Raw genomic sequence first — 15,705 nt, 5'->3', positions numbered from 1 at the left:
TACAGTTTATTTATTTAAGCCACAGGTTTGTTTTAGGGAATAGGATGATATTCTCAGAATTAGGTCTTGGTTCACAGAGCTGAAGAATCTTTTGGGACATGATGTGAAAAAAGATTCAACACAACAGAATTTCAAAAACTTCATAGAAAAATTGAATTAAAAAATGTTTATGAAGGTTGTTGTTAAGGCATTTCTGGTTAAGCAGCTGCTTGGAATGCCCACAGCCCATACAGAGGTGCCAGTTTGAGTGGCTACTCAGCCAGCTCTGTAATCCAGTTTCCTGCTAACACATCCTGGGAGGCATTGGGAGATGGCTCAGGTGCCCGGCCCCCACCACACACCGAGGAGACCCAGGGGGCGTTCTGGACTCTTGGTTTCAGCTTGGCCTAGCTCTGGGCAGTTGTGAGTATTTAGGAAGTGAATAGTAGCTAGAAGATCTTTCTATTGCCTCTCTGTTCTGCTTTTCAAGCAGATGCAAATAAATACACATTTTTTAAAATGGTCTTTAAGATTTTTTAGTTTTATTTGAAAGGCAAAGTTATATAGAAGGAGAGAGATCCGTCAGCTGCTAATACACTCCCCACATAGTCCAATGGCTAGAACTGAATCAATGCAAAACCAGGAGTCAGGAGCCTCCTCTGGGTTTCCCATGTGGGTACGTGGGCCCAAGGACTTGGGCTACCTTCTGCTGCTTTCCCAGGCCACAAGCAGGGAGCTGGATGGGAAATGGAGCAGCCAGGACATGAACTGGTTCCCATGAGATGCTGGCACCGCAGGTGGAGGCTTAGCCTACTACTCCATGGTGCCAACTACAAACACACATTTTTAAAAGTTTATTTTGTTACATAATACACATTTTTCATGAACTTTTTGAGGACCTTTTGTAAGCATGGATTAAAATTTGGGTTTTTTTGCACCAAAAAACTTAACTTTTAAATTCATTTTCCAAGAACTTTTTGAAGTTACCTCCTATTGTTACTCAATGACTCAATTAATTCTCCCCTTCACATTCTTTTAATCTGCTGGCATCCAGAAATGTTTAGTTGTATTTTCCTCCTTAGGTATATAAATATTGGATATAGACAAGCTGGAAAGTGTACCTTGCTTTTCATCTCCTTGAAGAACAGCAGAATGAGGAGAAGTGGTCAGAGAGTGTTTGGCCTCGGATTACAGAGTAACACCAGGAAATGCAACAAATTCCCCAGCTGCAGTTGAGAGAGCACACTATTCAAGATAATACTCAAAAGGATACATGTAAGTTGGGATGCCTCTTGCAGCCAGATGTTTCCGAATAAGTCGCTCAGTACCATACCAGTTAAAGTCCTTCGTGGCATGTCCAATGCGGGGCAGATGGACACTTGCTATGAAAAACAGAACAGATCATGACATCTTCACACATCAGAAGTTGACTGCTTGTTATGAAATATACACAGTAGGAAATAACTGGCTCTACTGAAAGTATACAATCACAATGTCAAAAATATTCTGGGAAGGGGCTTGTATTAGAGGAAAATCAAATAGTTCTGTTGAACACAAGGACCCAGAAGCTCTGAGAATAAATAAGTAGGTACAACAGAATATGACTGATGGTGAGAGTGTTGATTGAAATAAGCAAAGAATATCTGATAAGCTGATCAGTTCAACCAGCACTGAGAAGTACTTGGTTTGGAAACAAAACTAAACTTTTTTTTTGGCAGACAGTGTGCATCGTGGAGGACAGACATAATAACCAGCATTTCCTAGGTGGACATTATAAAGTACTCCTTCTCTAGTGCTCAGCTTCCTCATCATGATAAAAACACTCATTGGGTTGGAGGGTCCATGAGATGCTGGATACAAAAATGTTTCAGGAAGAGAAAGGCTCTACCGCGCCTCTCCCTGCTCTGGTTTGCTCTTAGCTGTGCAGACCAAGCAGAGTCCCGACATGTCTCATTTCCCATCTAAATTTACATCACAGTGTATCCACTCCTGAGCCAGGTGTATATCAAGAGTTTACCTTTCTTTTTCTTTGCTGCTAGAAATAATTTCTTCAGGCCTTCCTCTAGGGCTGCCATCTTAATGCCGGACAGGACATTGGAACGATCACGGTGCTGAGCTATGATCAAGGCCAACTAGGAAGAATGAGCATGAAAGAACTGACATGAGACAGCTGCCAACTAAAGGACCTGCCCAAGGAGGCGACCCGGCCCCTGATGGGCACCCCGGGCTTTGGCTTCTTCTCCCGATGTTCTGACTACACTGGTCTACAGAATGCCTGACCTCAGGCCCCATCATCACCATCCTTTCTCTTTTTTTAAAGTGATGTTAAAACCAGCGTCTAAAACTTGTAATTATTTTCCCCACATTTTTAACTGACAAAAACTATTGCATAAATTTATAGGGTACTATATGATATTTTTGTACATATATAACTATTTCTATCATTTCTTCATAGTGCCAACATTCAAATACTTGTAGGTTTTTAGACAAGCAGTCCTTTATCATTGTCTACTATTGGTGTACTATGCAATAAAAATCAAAACTTATAAACTTCTACCTCACTTTCTCATATAGTTCCATCAGTCACGTTCTCGCTATCCCGCCTACCCGTAGCTCTTCCCTGTCCTTGGTAACCACCACAACAGCTTCAACATCTATGAGATAAATTCTTCCAGATGCCACATGAATGAGATCATACAGCACTTGTTGCAGCAACGATGCTTGGTTCCTTTAACGATTCCATCCAGGTTGACAAGACTTCATGTCAAGATTTCATCGTCTTTTAGAACTGCACGGTATTGCATTGTACAAATGTACTGCATGTTCTTTACCCACTCGTCGGCTGATAAGCAGTCGTGTTGTCTCCAAGTCTTGGCTACTGTGACTAGTGCTACAGTAACTATGAGGGATCTTTGGCTGATCTCATTTCCCTTGGATGTAAGCCCACTGGTGGGATTGCCGGCTCATACAGTAATTCAGTTTTTAACTTCTGAGGAGCCGCCACAGTAAAACAAACATTTAACTTGGAAATGCTCTCAAGAGTAAAGGAAGAATTTTTCAGAATCTTAAGAATCAACAGGATTTGGGGGATTCTTATACCTCAGCCCTCTAACTAATTAACTAATGTCCAAATCAGTCCCACAGTCCCTTGGACAAGCAGTCTTTCTACAGAATGCCAAAAATCTCCCTGCCCTGGCCTAACCTAAGTGGCAGAGAACTGGAGAGTGGCATGGGGACTTCCAGGGCAAGCATTATTACCACAGTCACACTAGACATGGTGCTCTGCTGATTACAAACTATTTCCCCGAGTCACGGAATTCAGAGTTTCACGCACAAACCATGTCACTCTCATTTTTCAGTATTTTAGAAAGTACCTGAACAAAAGTAACATAAGAACTAAACAAAAAGAACCATTTTATTGTTGGCAACATGGATCACCAATCTCAGGAGAATGAAGCTCTCTTTAAACCAAGGTGCCCACATTTTTTCTTTTCTAGCCAAGTAAGATTTAGCTCCAAATTTGAATACGGATTCCAGCGCTTAAGAAAGCTGGGCAGGAGTGTTAAACGAAGCTCATGACAGGCCTCCCGAACGACAGGCAAGCAGGAGACGCTTGAGGTGCAAAAGGAGGACTGTGGTGTACACATAGAAAAGCTGGATTCGTTCTTCCTTCCCTGCTTGCAGCTGGCTAGAAGGCACACTCTTTCATAGAAATGTTCATGTCATGATGAAACCCTCAGACTTTTGAGCCATGTCTCCTGACCCATCTAGCAAGTGGTTAGTGCTCATTTCCTCGAGCTAGTACTCTGACAAATAAGAGCCTGGTTCATGGTAGGGTATATGCAGGACAGCTTCCGGGTCAGTGGAAGCCTGAGGGATATCAGAGATGCAGTGGAGAGGCCTAATCTATTTGTGTTGACCTAAAACTTGTAAGTTAAAGATCTAAGTCCCGGTAGCTCAGAATGCAACTTTATTTTGGAGACAGGGTTTTTAAAGGAGCAATTACATTAAAAAGACGTTGTTGGGGTGAGGGCTGTCCATTTTGGCTGGTGTCTTCATTCACAGCACATCTGGACACACAGGAAGACCCCAGGATGCACACATCCACAGCACAGGCCATGTAAGGATACTCTGAGCAGGCAGCCATCTACCTACAAGCCACAGACAGCAGCACAGAAGAACCCAGATCTGCTGACTTGGAACTGTGAGGGCATAAGTGCCTCCAGGTTAAGCCGCAGCGGCTGTCTATTGCTGGGGCAGCCATGGCAAAGGCACGCACAGTGACCCAGGCCAGTGCAGGCAGCAGAGGCGTCAGGGCAAGCTGATGTGAGCCAAACCTGAGCTTTGAGAGGAGATGTGATATTTTTACTTACCAAATCCTGTCCTTCATTTCTTGACTCTTTATCATCGATAGGAAATAAAAGGACACCTCCCAAACTCAAGTCTGTGTACAATGAACAGAAAAAAACCATTCAGTTCACTGAGGGCTGGGACCACTGACAGGGGACCTTGCCCTCTTTGAGCACATCCTGTTAGGTTCCAACCCCAATCTGCCTGGATCTTTCTCAGGCTGTCTCCCTCCTCTGGCTCAGGCACCGCCTCCGCCAGGTACTCACACACTTTGACTGCTGAGTTCCACTTCCTAACCCACTGCTCTTAAAATGTTATCAATGCTGAACCCCTGTACGCACTGAAGAAAATGCAAAACCAAGAGCTCCCTGGGGGCTGGGGAGGGACTGCTCTGAGCCGGAAATGCTTTTGGGATTCCTGTTTTGTCCTATATTATCCAAACATTGCATCCTAGTCTATCTCTAACTACTGGTATGTATTTTCCTGTCACATCCACATCAAATAAAATCATGCTCTGGGTGTTCATTTAACTCTATAGCTTCATATAAAACTGTATTTAAACTTTTTGCCCAAACAAAAACGGATGAAGGGAGGGGGAAGACTGGTAATCCAATCTTTAAACTGTTCTAAACTTCCGAAAGCTATAGCTTTCAATTGCCCAGAAGGATAATCTGCTATCTGTTGGATAAAGCTGTGCTTTCTGGAATGTCCTTGGACAAGCCATGTGTGACCATCATCATTTTTTTTTAATTCATTTATTTTGACAGAGTTACAGAGAAAGAGGGAGGAGAGATAGACAGCAAAGCAGGAGTGGTCTTCCATCTGCTGTCTCATTCCTCACCTGGTCTCAGTGATAGGGAATTGGATCAGAAGTAGAGCAGCTGGGACATGAGCCATTGCCATATAAGACACAAGATTCATAGGCAGTGATTTTACCCTTCACACTACAACTATGTTCCCACATATGATTGTCTAAGATTTGGCTAAACTTCCCTTTTAAAATCTCATTTTGGGTCTGTAGCAGTAGCCTAGTGGCTAAAGTCCTCGCCTTGCACGTACTGGATCACATATGGACACCGGTTCGCATCCCGGAAGCTCCACTTCCCATCCAGCTCCCTGCTTGTGGCCTGGGAAAGCAGTCAAGGACAACCCAAAGCCTTGGGACCCTGCACCCGCATGGGAGACCTGGAAGAAACTCCTGGCTCCTGGTTTCAGATTGGCTCAGCTGTGGCTGTTGTGGCCACTAAGGGAGTGAACCAGAGGATGGAAGATCTTTCTATATCTCCTTCTCTCTGTATATCTGCCTTTGCAATTAAAATAAATAAATCTTTTTTAAAAATCTAATTGTGCCCAATTCTTAGCCGACACAGGTCACCCTCCAAACACACCCTTGTCCCAAGTGCAGTAGTTGTTCTGAGAATACCAGAAACAGTGAGTTATGGTCAAGGATCCTTGTGCCATCTTTGCCTGTTCCAATTCATCCCACCTACCCTAGTCCAAGATAACTGGCACCAGCTTCAGGAATCCCATAGTTTCATCTTCTGGGCTGAATCCTATTGCCATCCCTCCTCTGAGAACAGAACACACTCCTCTCCATCTCTCAGACCCCTTCCACCTCACGCCTCTGGAATCAGCCTTTAGTCTGCATTCTCTTCAAAGTGCTCTGAGGTGATGTGACTAGGAACAAATCCAGCCACTTTCAGGATCTGATTCTTGGATTCCTATCATCCTCTCCTCCCTTATATCTCCAAACACTAGGTTCTCAAGCTGTTCCTATTTTCCTGATAATTCCTGCTATCTCTTCTTGCCTCAGCTCCAAAGTGGACATGTTTCCACACTGTGTTCTCTGCCCTCTTGCTTCTCCCTAATGGTTTCAGATTCTCCCTAATGGAATTCAGATTCAGTCATTTCTTACTCCGTGTCTCTGGCTCAGACTGTTCCTGAGTTTTCTGCTTTTCCAACTACCTAAGCAATGCCTACTTCTGGGCTACTTCTTCACACATTCAACCCTTCTCTTGGCCACCTGTTCTAACAAAAAGCTTATTCATGCTGCACCTTTCTGTTTCCAAACTATAGAACTGGGCAGAATTAGAAAGAAAGCAAATTGACTTGTCAAAGGAAATAACCCCTGGGGCCAGCACGGTGGCGTAGGATGCTAATCCCCTGCCTGTAGCACTGGCTTCCTATATGGGCACTAGTTCAAGTCCAAGCTGTCCACTTCTGATCCAGCTCCCTGCTTGTGGCCTGGGAAAGCAGCAGAAGCTGGCTCAATTCTGTGGGACCCTGCACTCACATGGGAGACCTAGCAGAAGCTCCCAGCTCCTGGCTTCAGATCAGCTTAACTCCAGCCATTGCATCCATTTGGGGAGTCAATTTGCAGATGGGAGATCTCATAACTCTTGCAAGTAAAATAAACCTTAAAAAAAAGGCAGGGGTGGGTTGGGGGAATAACCCTTTCATATCTCTGTACCAAGGGATGACACTGTTTGGTCTTCCAAACTCTCCTGGCTCCAAATAGCTTTACTTTACTTCTATCTCCAGGGGTGCCATATCCCAAACTATGCTGACTTTCCATTATACCCTCCTTGTCAATCCCAGATCTTTGCCATTGTTAAGTGTTTTAACAGTGTGTCCAGTTTCTCTCCATCAGGTCTGATTGCTTTCATGACATACTCCCTCCTGAAGATGGGGTCAATGACCCTCATCACAGTACTTTCAGTACATAGCAGAGGTTGACATTTTCACAATATGTGCACAATCATCACCCTCACTTCAATCCCATGAGGGAGATGGAACAGGTTGATTTACAAACTACGCATAAGAAAACAGCCTCGAAGCTACAGGACAAATAGCTAACTGATGTCAGAATTCAGTGTCTAGCCAGTTCTTCTAAGTCCTCACCCAGCGCCTTTTAACCCACAGAAGACGCTGTCTTACGTGTCCTCCTCTGTCTTGGCCCATCCCTGATCCTTCCCTCTGCTCTGCTTCTTACCTTTCATTTTCCCAGCCAGTTCATAGACCCTTCTTGGTTCAGCTGATCGAGCTTCTAGAGCTGTGAATAAACCACCTCTGCCCCAGCGGCCAGAGTCATCTGACAGAAGAAAAAGAATGTTCATCTACTGGGGCAAAAATACAGTCCTTCCTTTTGAAAAACACAGATATACAGTGAAGAATGATTTTTTTTTTCAAAGGGGAGGAAAGGACAACTGATCTTCAAGGAATATCATACAGGATGGACTATCTAAATAAGCTTAAAATGTCTGAAAGATATACCAGGCTATATCAGTGTTTTGAATCAGCAAAATCTCTGTGGTACAACTGCAAATCCTAGGGGGTGAGGAAGCACGGAGAGTAGATATCATGTAACCAGGAAAGATGAAGTACTGAAAACACAGGGACACACAATTCCCATTCTACAGGTAAGAAAGAGGGAAAGTTTAATAGATTATCTAAGCACAGCAGCGCTGGCTAGTGTCTTGTATTTATACTCACTCATACTACAAATATTCATTCCCACAGGGGATGGCCTGATGCCAAGGCACCAAGGCTAGAGATGTGAACACACACACAGATTCTGTGTTCCCACGAAGCATAAGTCAGACAGTCAAATAAATAAATGCAAACACAATGCCAGGCGTTGTTATGTGTAAGGGCCAACAGTGTAGGAGGACCGAGAGTAACAGACACATGCATGGGCCACGCTGTACGTACAAGGCCACCAAGGAGGACTTCTGACATTGAGACGGGTGAATAATGCCTGATGTAGTTACTTGAGGAAAGAGGTTTTCTGGCAGAGAAGACAAGAAGTACGAAGATTGTAAGGGAAAACACAGAGTGGTGTTTATCCTCAAAGGAGTTATTTATCTCATCACCACTGCCTCACTTCTCCCTCTTCAAACCTCTGCATAAGGATAAGGCAGGTATTATCCCAGGACATGGAATAGGAAGGTGAGACTTAGGGGATCAGGTAACTCCCAGGATACAAATGGATACATGCTGACTGTAAAATTCACAAGTGTTTGGACCGTCAGCCCACGGGGAAGGGTCTGCCTGATTTTCCCCAGCTCCTGGCACTTACCTACACAGTGCACAATGAGGGCATCCTCAGCTCCGGCCTGAGGGTGGGTGACGTCACCACTGACATACTTAATGGAGGTTGTGTCTGGGTCCTCATCATAGTCCAGCTCAGCAGAGCTCTCGTCCTCCCCATCCTCGGGGTCCTCTGGCTCGCTCTCCTCAGAGGGCAGGCAGACGGACTGGTAGTTGTTGGACTCCCACCAGGCCATCCTTCAGCAGGCCAGAGAAGAGAAAATGACCTTTCCTTAATGTATGTTTTGCACTGCTACTCCCAGATGCGATTAGAAGCCCCCTGGACGCAGTTCTCTGCTTATGAGCCTGACTGCCTCCTGACAACCTGTCAATGGTGAACACCTACCTAACGTGCCCGATTACAAGACAGGACTAAATGGGATCATTCAAACAAACTGCTCTTTGTTAGAAACACCCAGGGATATCAGCAGAACTCATCTTCTTTGCTGGTGATCTTCAAGTGTCTTGGCATAAGTCAAGTAAATATTAAAGTTTAATCTTTTAGGAGGCATTCTTTGACCCACAAAGAACTGCTAACTTTACAGACATTTCCTGCACCTACGGTGATGCTCAACTCCAGGCTCACTACACCACAGCGACTCCCTTGCCACCCACGGCCCTTGGTTGATAACACAAACGCACTTTTTCTGTTGCTCAGCTTCTTCCTTTTTCCTCCTATTCTCTTCCATCGTCCTCTTCCTCTTGACTGCTGCTTCTAGTCTCTTCTTCCGTCTGTCCTCCAGCTCCTCTGGGCTCAGAACACGCCTCCTTTTGGCAGACTCCTCCACAAGGCCCGGGATAAGCACCTGTAGGCACAGTAGGAGCTATAGCCAGGTCTCTCGTCACTTGCCAAAAGCCCATGACAGCCAGATCAGGGCCAGGATGAAACCAGAAGCCAGAAACTCCAGCTGGGTCTCCCATGCAGGCAGCAGAGTGCATGTGCTTAAGCCATCACCTACTGCCTCCTGTGGTGAGCAGTTAAGGGCACAGCCAGGTACTCTAATACACAAAAGGAAACTCTCGGTTGAAAAACCAAAGCCCACTCCTCTACCCATCAATGCTTTTGAAGCCAACATTTTGCATACATTATACCAGGAGACAGTTAATAATGCTTACATTTCAATAAACACATACTTATTTCTTACAGGTCATCCTAAGGGAAAAAAAATGGCTTCCTCAGTTTGTTTGTCTTCTTAGGCAAACAGTTTAGCATATTGTACTCTCTCCCATAAGTGAATGGTCCTTACACCGCCTCTGTTTCGCAGTGACCGGCCCTCTTGACGCGTCTTCTCCAGAAGGGTTTTCTGAAGCGCCACCAGTTGTTCAAATGATCTTCTGTCTTCCTTACTGGGCTCTTTGGAATAATCTTTACCTTCAAATAAGTACATGTGGTTTTCTGAGAACACAAAGACAGAAAGAAGTGCTGGATTCAGAAGAACGGATGAACGCTGGGGCCAGCACCAGCCTGTACTGAACACGAGCGAAGGCCAGCGTGTGCGGAAGGTATGCCCTTTCCCACTGCACTGACACGTCTTCAGGCTCTACAAAGGGCCCCACAGGTCTGCTTTTCAAGAACCCTTTTGGTTCATTCCTCAGTGATCTGATATTCCCCGCTGGGTCCCTCTTCAATGCTGAGTCTTGGATCACGTTATCACTCACTCATTCCACAACCACAATAACAGCTTCTAATAAACCTATACTTTTTTTTACTCCAAACACATTATTTTTAAAAGATTCATTCATTTACTTGAGAGAGTTACAGAGAGAGAAATGGAAAGAAAGAGCGAGGTCTTGCATTCACTGGCTCACTCCTCAGATGATCTCAACAGCCAGCACTGGGCCAGGCCAAAGGCAGGCCAGGAGCTTCATTCAGGTCTTCCACTTGGGGTACAGGGGTCCAAACACTAGGATCATCTTTCACTACTTTTCCCAGGCCATGATCAGAGTGCCAGATTGGAAGTGGAGAAGCCAGGATTCAAACCAGCATTTCCACGGGATGCCAGTGTCACAGGTGGCAGCTTCACCCGATACGCTACAATCTTGGCCCCTAAACATACATTTAATCCTCAACGATTTCTCTCCTTTTTCTATAACATCAAAAGGAGTAAATGACCAATCTTTGAGCAAATAAAGAATTATAACAATGACCCCTTGGATTTAGAATGCTCTTTCTACATCTCATGAAGCATCTTCACGATCCTGGCCACACTCCCTATAGAAACAACACTATAATGGAAAGGGAAACGGGCTCAGGCAGGATAAGGGGCTTCCCAATTCTCAATGCAGGCAAATGAAGGCAGGATGTTTTTGAACTGTCTAAGGCCAGGCTGCTGTTTTTCAGTATATCATTACATCTGCTGAACAGTGAAGAGACAACAAGCTATCAGAACACTTTCTGCACCTGTGATCACCTTGTGGCCTTACAGCTGTGGAGAAGAGGGAAGCCAACAAACATTAACAGCATCATTTTACAGCTGAGGACACAAAGGCTCAGTGAGGCCGGGTGATCTGCAAGATGACGCATCCAGTCACGGCAGGCCAAGACTAGCAGCCAGAGACCGGAAACAGCAAGATTCAACAGCGAAGCATGTTTAACAGCACATGTTACCAAATAATGGTATTTTCACAGCATTATGAAATCAGCTATAAGTATGTTTTCCCTAGAGAGTATGAAAGCAAAACATTATCATTCTCCAGAGATCAATTGCTTCACACTTGTACCCAAATCTAACCAGCTGTAATTCTAATTGGCATTTGCTAATTAAATCAGCAGGGGGCTTTCAATGAGGCACTCTATCAACAAGTGGAAGAAAAAAAGAGAGCTGCGAAGTGTCAGATATGATCAGCATATGTAGCTTCAGACTGCATTCAATTTGCAACTTAGAAACGTGCATTTCAAAACACGCTGGCATCCCAGATAAAGCAACCTTGCTCTTCATTTTTCTTATTTGATTGGGGCCGCTTTATTTACTAGTCTTTCACATTTGTTAATGTTACTTTTTAATTATACTGCCTGTCTTCATTCTGCAGCCAAGGCTGGACTGCACCAGGTGTAGACCCTCATCAGAGTCCAGTCAGTGCAACCATCCACCGCACAGCGAACCCAGACCCATGGGTCCAAGACAAAATCAGAACTGTAAAACAGCTGAGGAATTCCATTGGCTGAATTATCTGAAAACAACGTAATTTCTTTTTAGGTAGCTAGATTAAGAAATACAGTTATCAGGTCCAGCGTGGTAATCTGGCAGTTAAAGTGCTCGCCCTAAACGCCAGGATCCCATATGGACGCCAGTTCTAATCCCGGCAGTTCCACTTCCCATCCAGCTCCCTGCTTGTAGCCTGGGAAAACAGTTGAGGACGGCCCAAAGCCTTGGGATCCTGCACCCACATGGGAGACCTGGAGGAAATTCCTGGCTCCTGGCTTTGGATCGGTGCAGCACCGGCCGTTGAGGTCACTTGGGGAGTGAATCATCGAATGGAAGATTTTCCTCTTTGTCTTTCCTCCTCTCTATATAACTGCCTTTCCAATAAATAAATTTTTAAAAAAATATAATGACTTAAGGCATTTGTTTCTTAGCTGAAACCTTGAAATGACAGGAAAGGGATTTAAAACAAAATTATGAGGCAATAGTTATGGAAAAGTTCAACAACTGGAAAATGTAAAGTTGCTGGAGGGAAAAAAAAAATCACAGATTAACACAAGCTGTGCAAGCAAAGCACAAATGGCCAGTCAAGGGGTGAGTGTGAGACTAGAGAATCCCTCGATCACATAGGTGTGGGCAACCCTTCATCCTGCCAAGGGTCATTTAGATTTTAATGACACCACTTGTGGGCCATACTAAGTTATCAACTTAAAAAATTAATTTGCTGTAAACTTATTTCCTTTGAAGTGCTGCTGCCTGTGGTCGCCTTGGTAGGGCTGGACCAAATGATTTCAGGGGCCAAACACTCCCTACTACTGCGTCCAAAAGCTTAGAACTTAACAAGAAGAGGGGACCACTCAGCCAGGAAACTAATGAGAAAAGTTGAACACAGCAAATAGTGGAAACACCATGATCCTCCAATCACTGTGTCTTTTCAAGGTAAGAGACCAGTTTTCTTCTGACCCTTGCCTCTTCCAAGGGAGGTACTGGAGGATTTGTCTCTGGAGAAAAGGAATTGCCCAGTGAAAAAGACTTCAAATAAGGACAGCTGGGAAACTTCATTCAAGTTGCTTCATAAACAATAATGCTGAAATAAGGCCTAAAGACCACAACCCTGCTCATGCCAGAGCTATGCATCACTGCTTCAGGCAGCACAAGTAACCAGATCACTGGATGAAACCAAACGTTAAAAAAATAAAATAAAATAAAATAAAAACTGTCAGGTCCAATGCAATAACTTAGTGGCTAGAAATCTTCGCCATGCATGTGCTGGGATCCCATATTGGCACCAGTTCATATCCCAGATGCTCCACTTCCCATCCAGCTCCCTGCTTGTGGCCTGGGAAAGCAGTCAAGGACAGGCCAAAGCTTTGCGACCCTGCACCTGCGTGGGAGACATGGAAAAGCTCCTGACTTCAGATCAGCTCAGCTCTGGGGGGTGAATCATTGGATGGAAGAACTTCCTCTCTATCTCTCCTCCTCTCTATGTATCTGGCTTTCCAACAAAAATAAATAAATCTTTAAAAAACTATCAATACAATGAAAGTCTAAAATGATAACAAATGTCCTCATGATATCATGTTCTTGAAAGGAGAGAATACAATTAAAACAAACAGCAAGAAGGAATTCTTAAAGAATATAAACAGCAATGTACAGATTAAAGACATTTAAAGATAAAATATGAGAAGAATCAAAACAGCAGTTTTATGTAAAACAATGCCTACATTTCAAACCATACAGACTAACAAGGACTAATAAAACCTACCTTAATCTATGACCTTGGGGCGGTCAAAGAATACTATAGACTTCAGTTTGCACATAGGTAACGAACATCCAGAACCAGCACTACAAGCTCCCGGGTTCCTCCTTCCCCAAAACCGAAAGGCCGAGACTGCACAGAAGACAAGACACTGGGCTCTGGCCATGTCACACAGATTCAACTTATCCCCTAGAGGAGGGTCACACCCCCTTCCCAAAGGGGATAAAAACGAGGACAGGTCTGAGACCTGGCAGACCAGAAGAGCAGCTCCTGAGAAACAAACGAAAGGACTAGAAAACACACAGAAGTGGAAACTAGATAAGGCAGGACTTGCGGCAGACTCAGAAGTGAGTCAGCCCTTGGAGACTCCGGCAGAGGGAAAGAAAGAAGCAGTGATGGAAATTCGGGTTCTATAGAAACAAGAGAGACTCATAAAATTCAAAGTCACACCACGCCCACTCCGCAGCAAGAACAGAAGGTGCCGCCTGGTAAAGAAACTGCACTTCCCTCTATCAGTGGAAAACGGTTCCCTTGGATCAAGAAGGCAAGATTCTCAAACTTCTCAATACAGTCCACCCTGAATCCCTGTTGCCACCACACAGGAAAACAGTCATTTCAAAGTAACAATGTTGAGAGCATCTGTATAGAGCTACCACTATGTGGAAAAGAACTCAGAAGCCAAAACTCAAAAAAGAAAAACAAAGAAAGACAAATGGAGGGGGAGGGCAGAAAAAGACAAAATCATTTCTGACACTTCACATGGTATCATGGAGGTCAGATGGAAAGACCACACAGCACACGTCCACTAGTGGGCACACAGTAAAAGCTCCATGAACACAAGCTGGGATTTCACTGTGTGAGGGTCACCATCAGTTAGTAATTAACAAAGAAGCAGATGCTTGTAGCCAGGGGAGGACAGACACAAATTCCAATTCTTGAGATGGATATAACCAACAACATGAATAGCATGACTCTTGATCAAAGCTCAGCTATAAGGGAACTAGATTTCTAGACTAAATTTCCAGTCTGGGAAGATTTCTTGGACCATGCAATGTTCTCTAGATGGTAACAGGGCCCAAGAGCAACGGGCTGGACTTCCCGTAGCTACTCACATCACTCACATTGTAGCTGGAGTGGCTGTGCCATTTGCTGTGCTCTGACCCCAACTTACTTCCTTCCTCTTGCTCTTCATTCCTTCCTTCTGCAGCTGGCAAGGCATCAGAGACCCACTGTCCATCTTCTGTTCCTCCCAGGATGGACTCCAGGTCTATTTCATCCATGGTGCTAGCCTCAGAGGAGAGCAGTTTATCCAAACCAAATTTGAGTATCTCACTCAGCTTGAATGAAGGGAGACAGAAACGACCAATTAGTCCTCATGAAATCGATCATCGGGGTATGTGTCATTTCCAAAGGGGCTGAAGGAAACAAGCCACGGCTCAACTGACAGACAGCCCTGCTTCCCTCATCGCGGATGACGCCAGCCAGGACTGTTGCACAGCTGGCTAAGCAGAGGGCTGAGGAGTGATGATGAGAGCTGTTGCCTTTCTTCGTCCTAAATAATAAAATATTTTTATAAACCTCCATGTGTTCAGAAGGACAACAGTCATTTCCTGAATTTTTTAAGAGCACCCGTCACTTAACACGCATTCCCAGCAGCCACCAGAGAAGTGTGAAACCTTGCTAACTCCTACCCATTGCCAGACTCGGGAGAAAGAGATGATTTTGACACCTCACCTCTACCATAAACAGATTTCACTACTGGGCTGGGGACCCTTGTTTTCTGCCCTTTTTCTCTGTAGATCCTTTATTCTTATGAGTGACTTGGAAACTTAAGGTCTTTTATAAAAATGTGGGGGGCGGAATTAGCCTAACAAGATTAGCTAATCTGTTAAAAAGTAACAGATTAAAAACCTTAAAAGGTTCTAAATAGAAAAACCTTAAAGAGCAGGATATAAAAGGTATCTTTTGTTCAGATGTTCATTTTTTTTAAGTTACTATTTATTTCAAAAGCAAAATATCAGAAAGAAGAAGAAACACACACACACACACAGAGCAAGAGAGAGAGAACCTCCCATTGGCCCAAAAATGCTCCCAATAGACAAGATTCTTGCCACCAAAGCCAAGAGCCAAGAGCTCCATCAGGATCACCCACATGAATGGCAGGAACCCATGTACTTGGGCCATCATCTGCTGCCTCCCAGGCACGTTAGCAAGCAGCTGGATCACAGGCAGGATTTAACCCCAGGTGCTCTGTTATGGGATGAATGTGTCCCAGGTGGCAGTTCAGCCTCCTGTACCACAACATTCACCCTACAATGTGTTTGTTTTGACAAGAGTCAAGGAGTTTAGAAAGTAAAACCAATTATACTAAGTTGAAGTTAAGCT

The 15,705-nt window shown here is 44.4% G+C and overlaps 1 protein-coding gene across 1 annotated transcript in view; it reads right to left on the bottom strand.

Annotated features, from left to right (window-relative positions):
• Positions 1-15,705, bottom strand: part of CHD1L (chromodomain helicase DNA binding protein 1 like) — a 52,385-nt gene that overhangs the window by 557 nt on the left and 36,123 nt on the right. Inside the window, exons 15-22 of the mRNA XM_058655477.1 lie at positions 14,492-14,657; positions 9,666-9,814; positions 9,061-9,224; positions 8,408-8,616; positions 7,322-7,420; positions 4,353-4,423; positions 1,997-2,111; positions 1,253-1,361 (exon numbers count right to left, since the gene is read on the bottom strand). Of these exons, the coding sequence (XP_058511460.1) occupies positions 1,253-1,361; positions 1,997-2,111; positions 4,353-4,423; positions 7,322-7,420; positions 8,408-8,616; positions 9,061-9,224; positions 9,666-9,814; positions 14,492-14,657 (1,082 nt within the window). The remainder of the gene's footprint in view (positions 1-1,252; positions 1,362-1,996; positions 2,112-4,352; positions 4,424-7,321; positions 7,421-8,407; positions 8,617-9,060; positions 9,225-9,665; positions 9,815-14,491; positions 14,658-15,705) is intronic.

This window comes from Ochotona princeps, chromosome 2 (genome assembly GCF_030435755.1).
Source record: "Ochotona princeps isolate mOchPri1 chromosome 2, mOchPri1.hap1, whole genome shotgun sequence".
NCBI classification, from domain to species: domain Eukaryota; kingdom Metazoa; phylum Chordata; class Mammalia; order Lagomorpha; family Ochotonidae; genus Ochotona; species Ochotona princeps.
The sequence above is the reverse complement of the archived record's forward strand: the minus strand, read 5'-3'. Positions and strand labels throughout refer to the sequence as shown.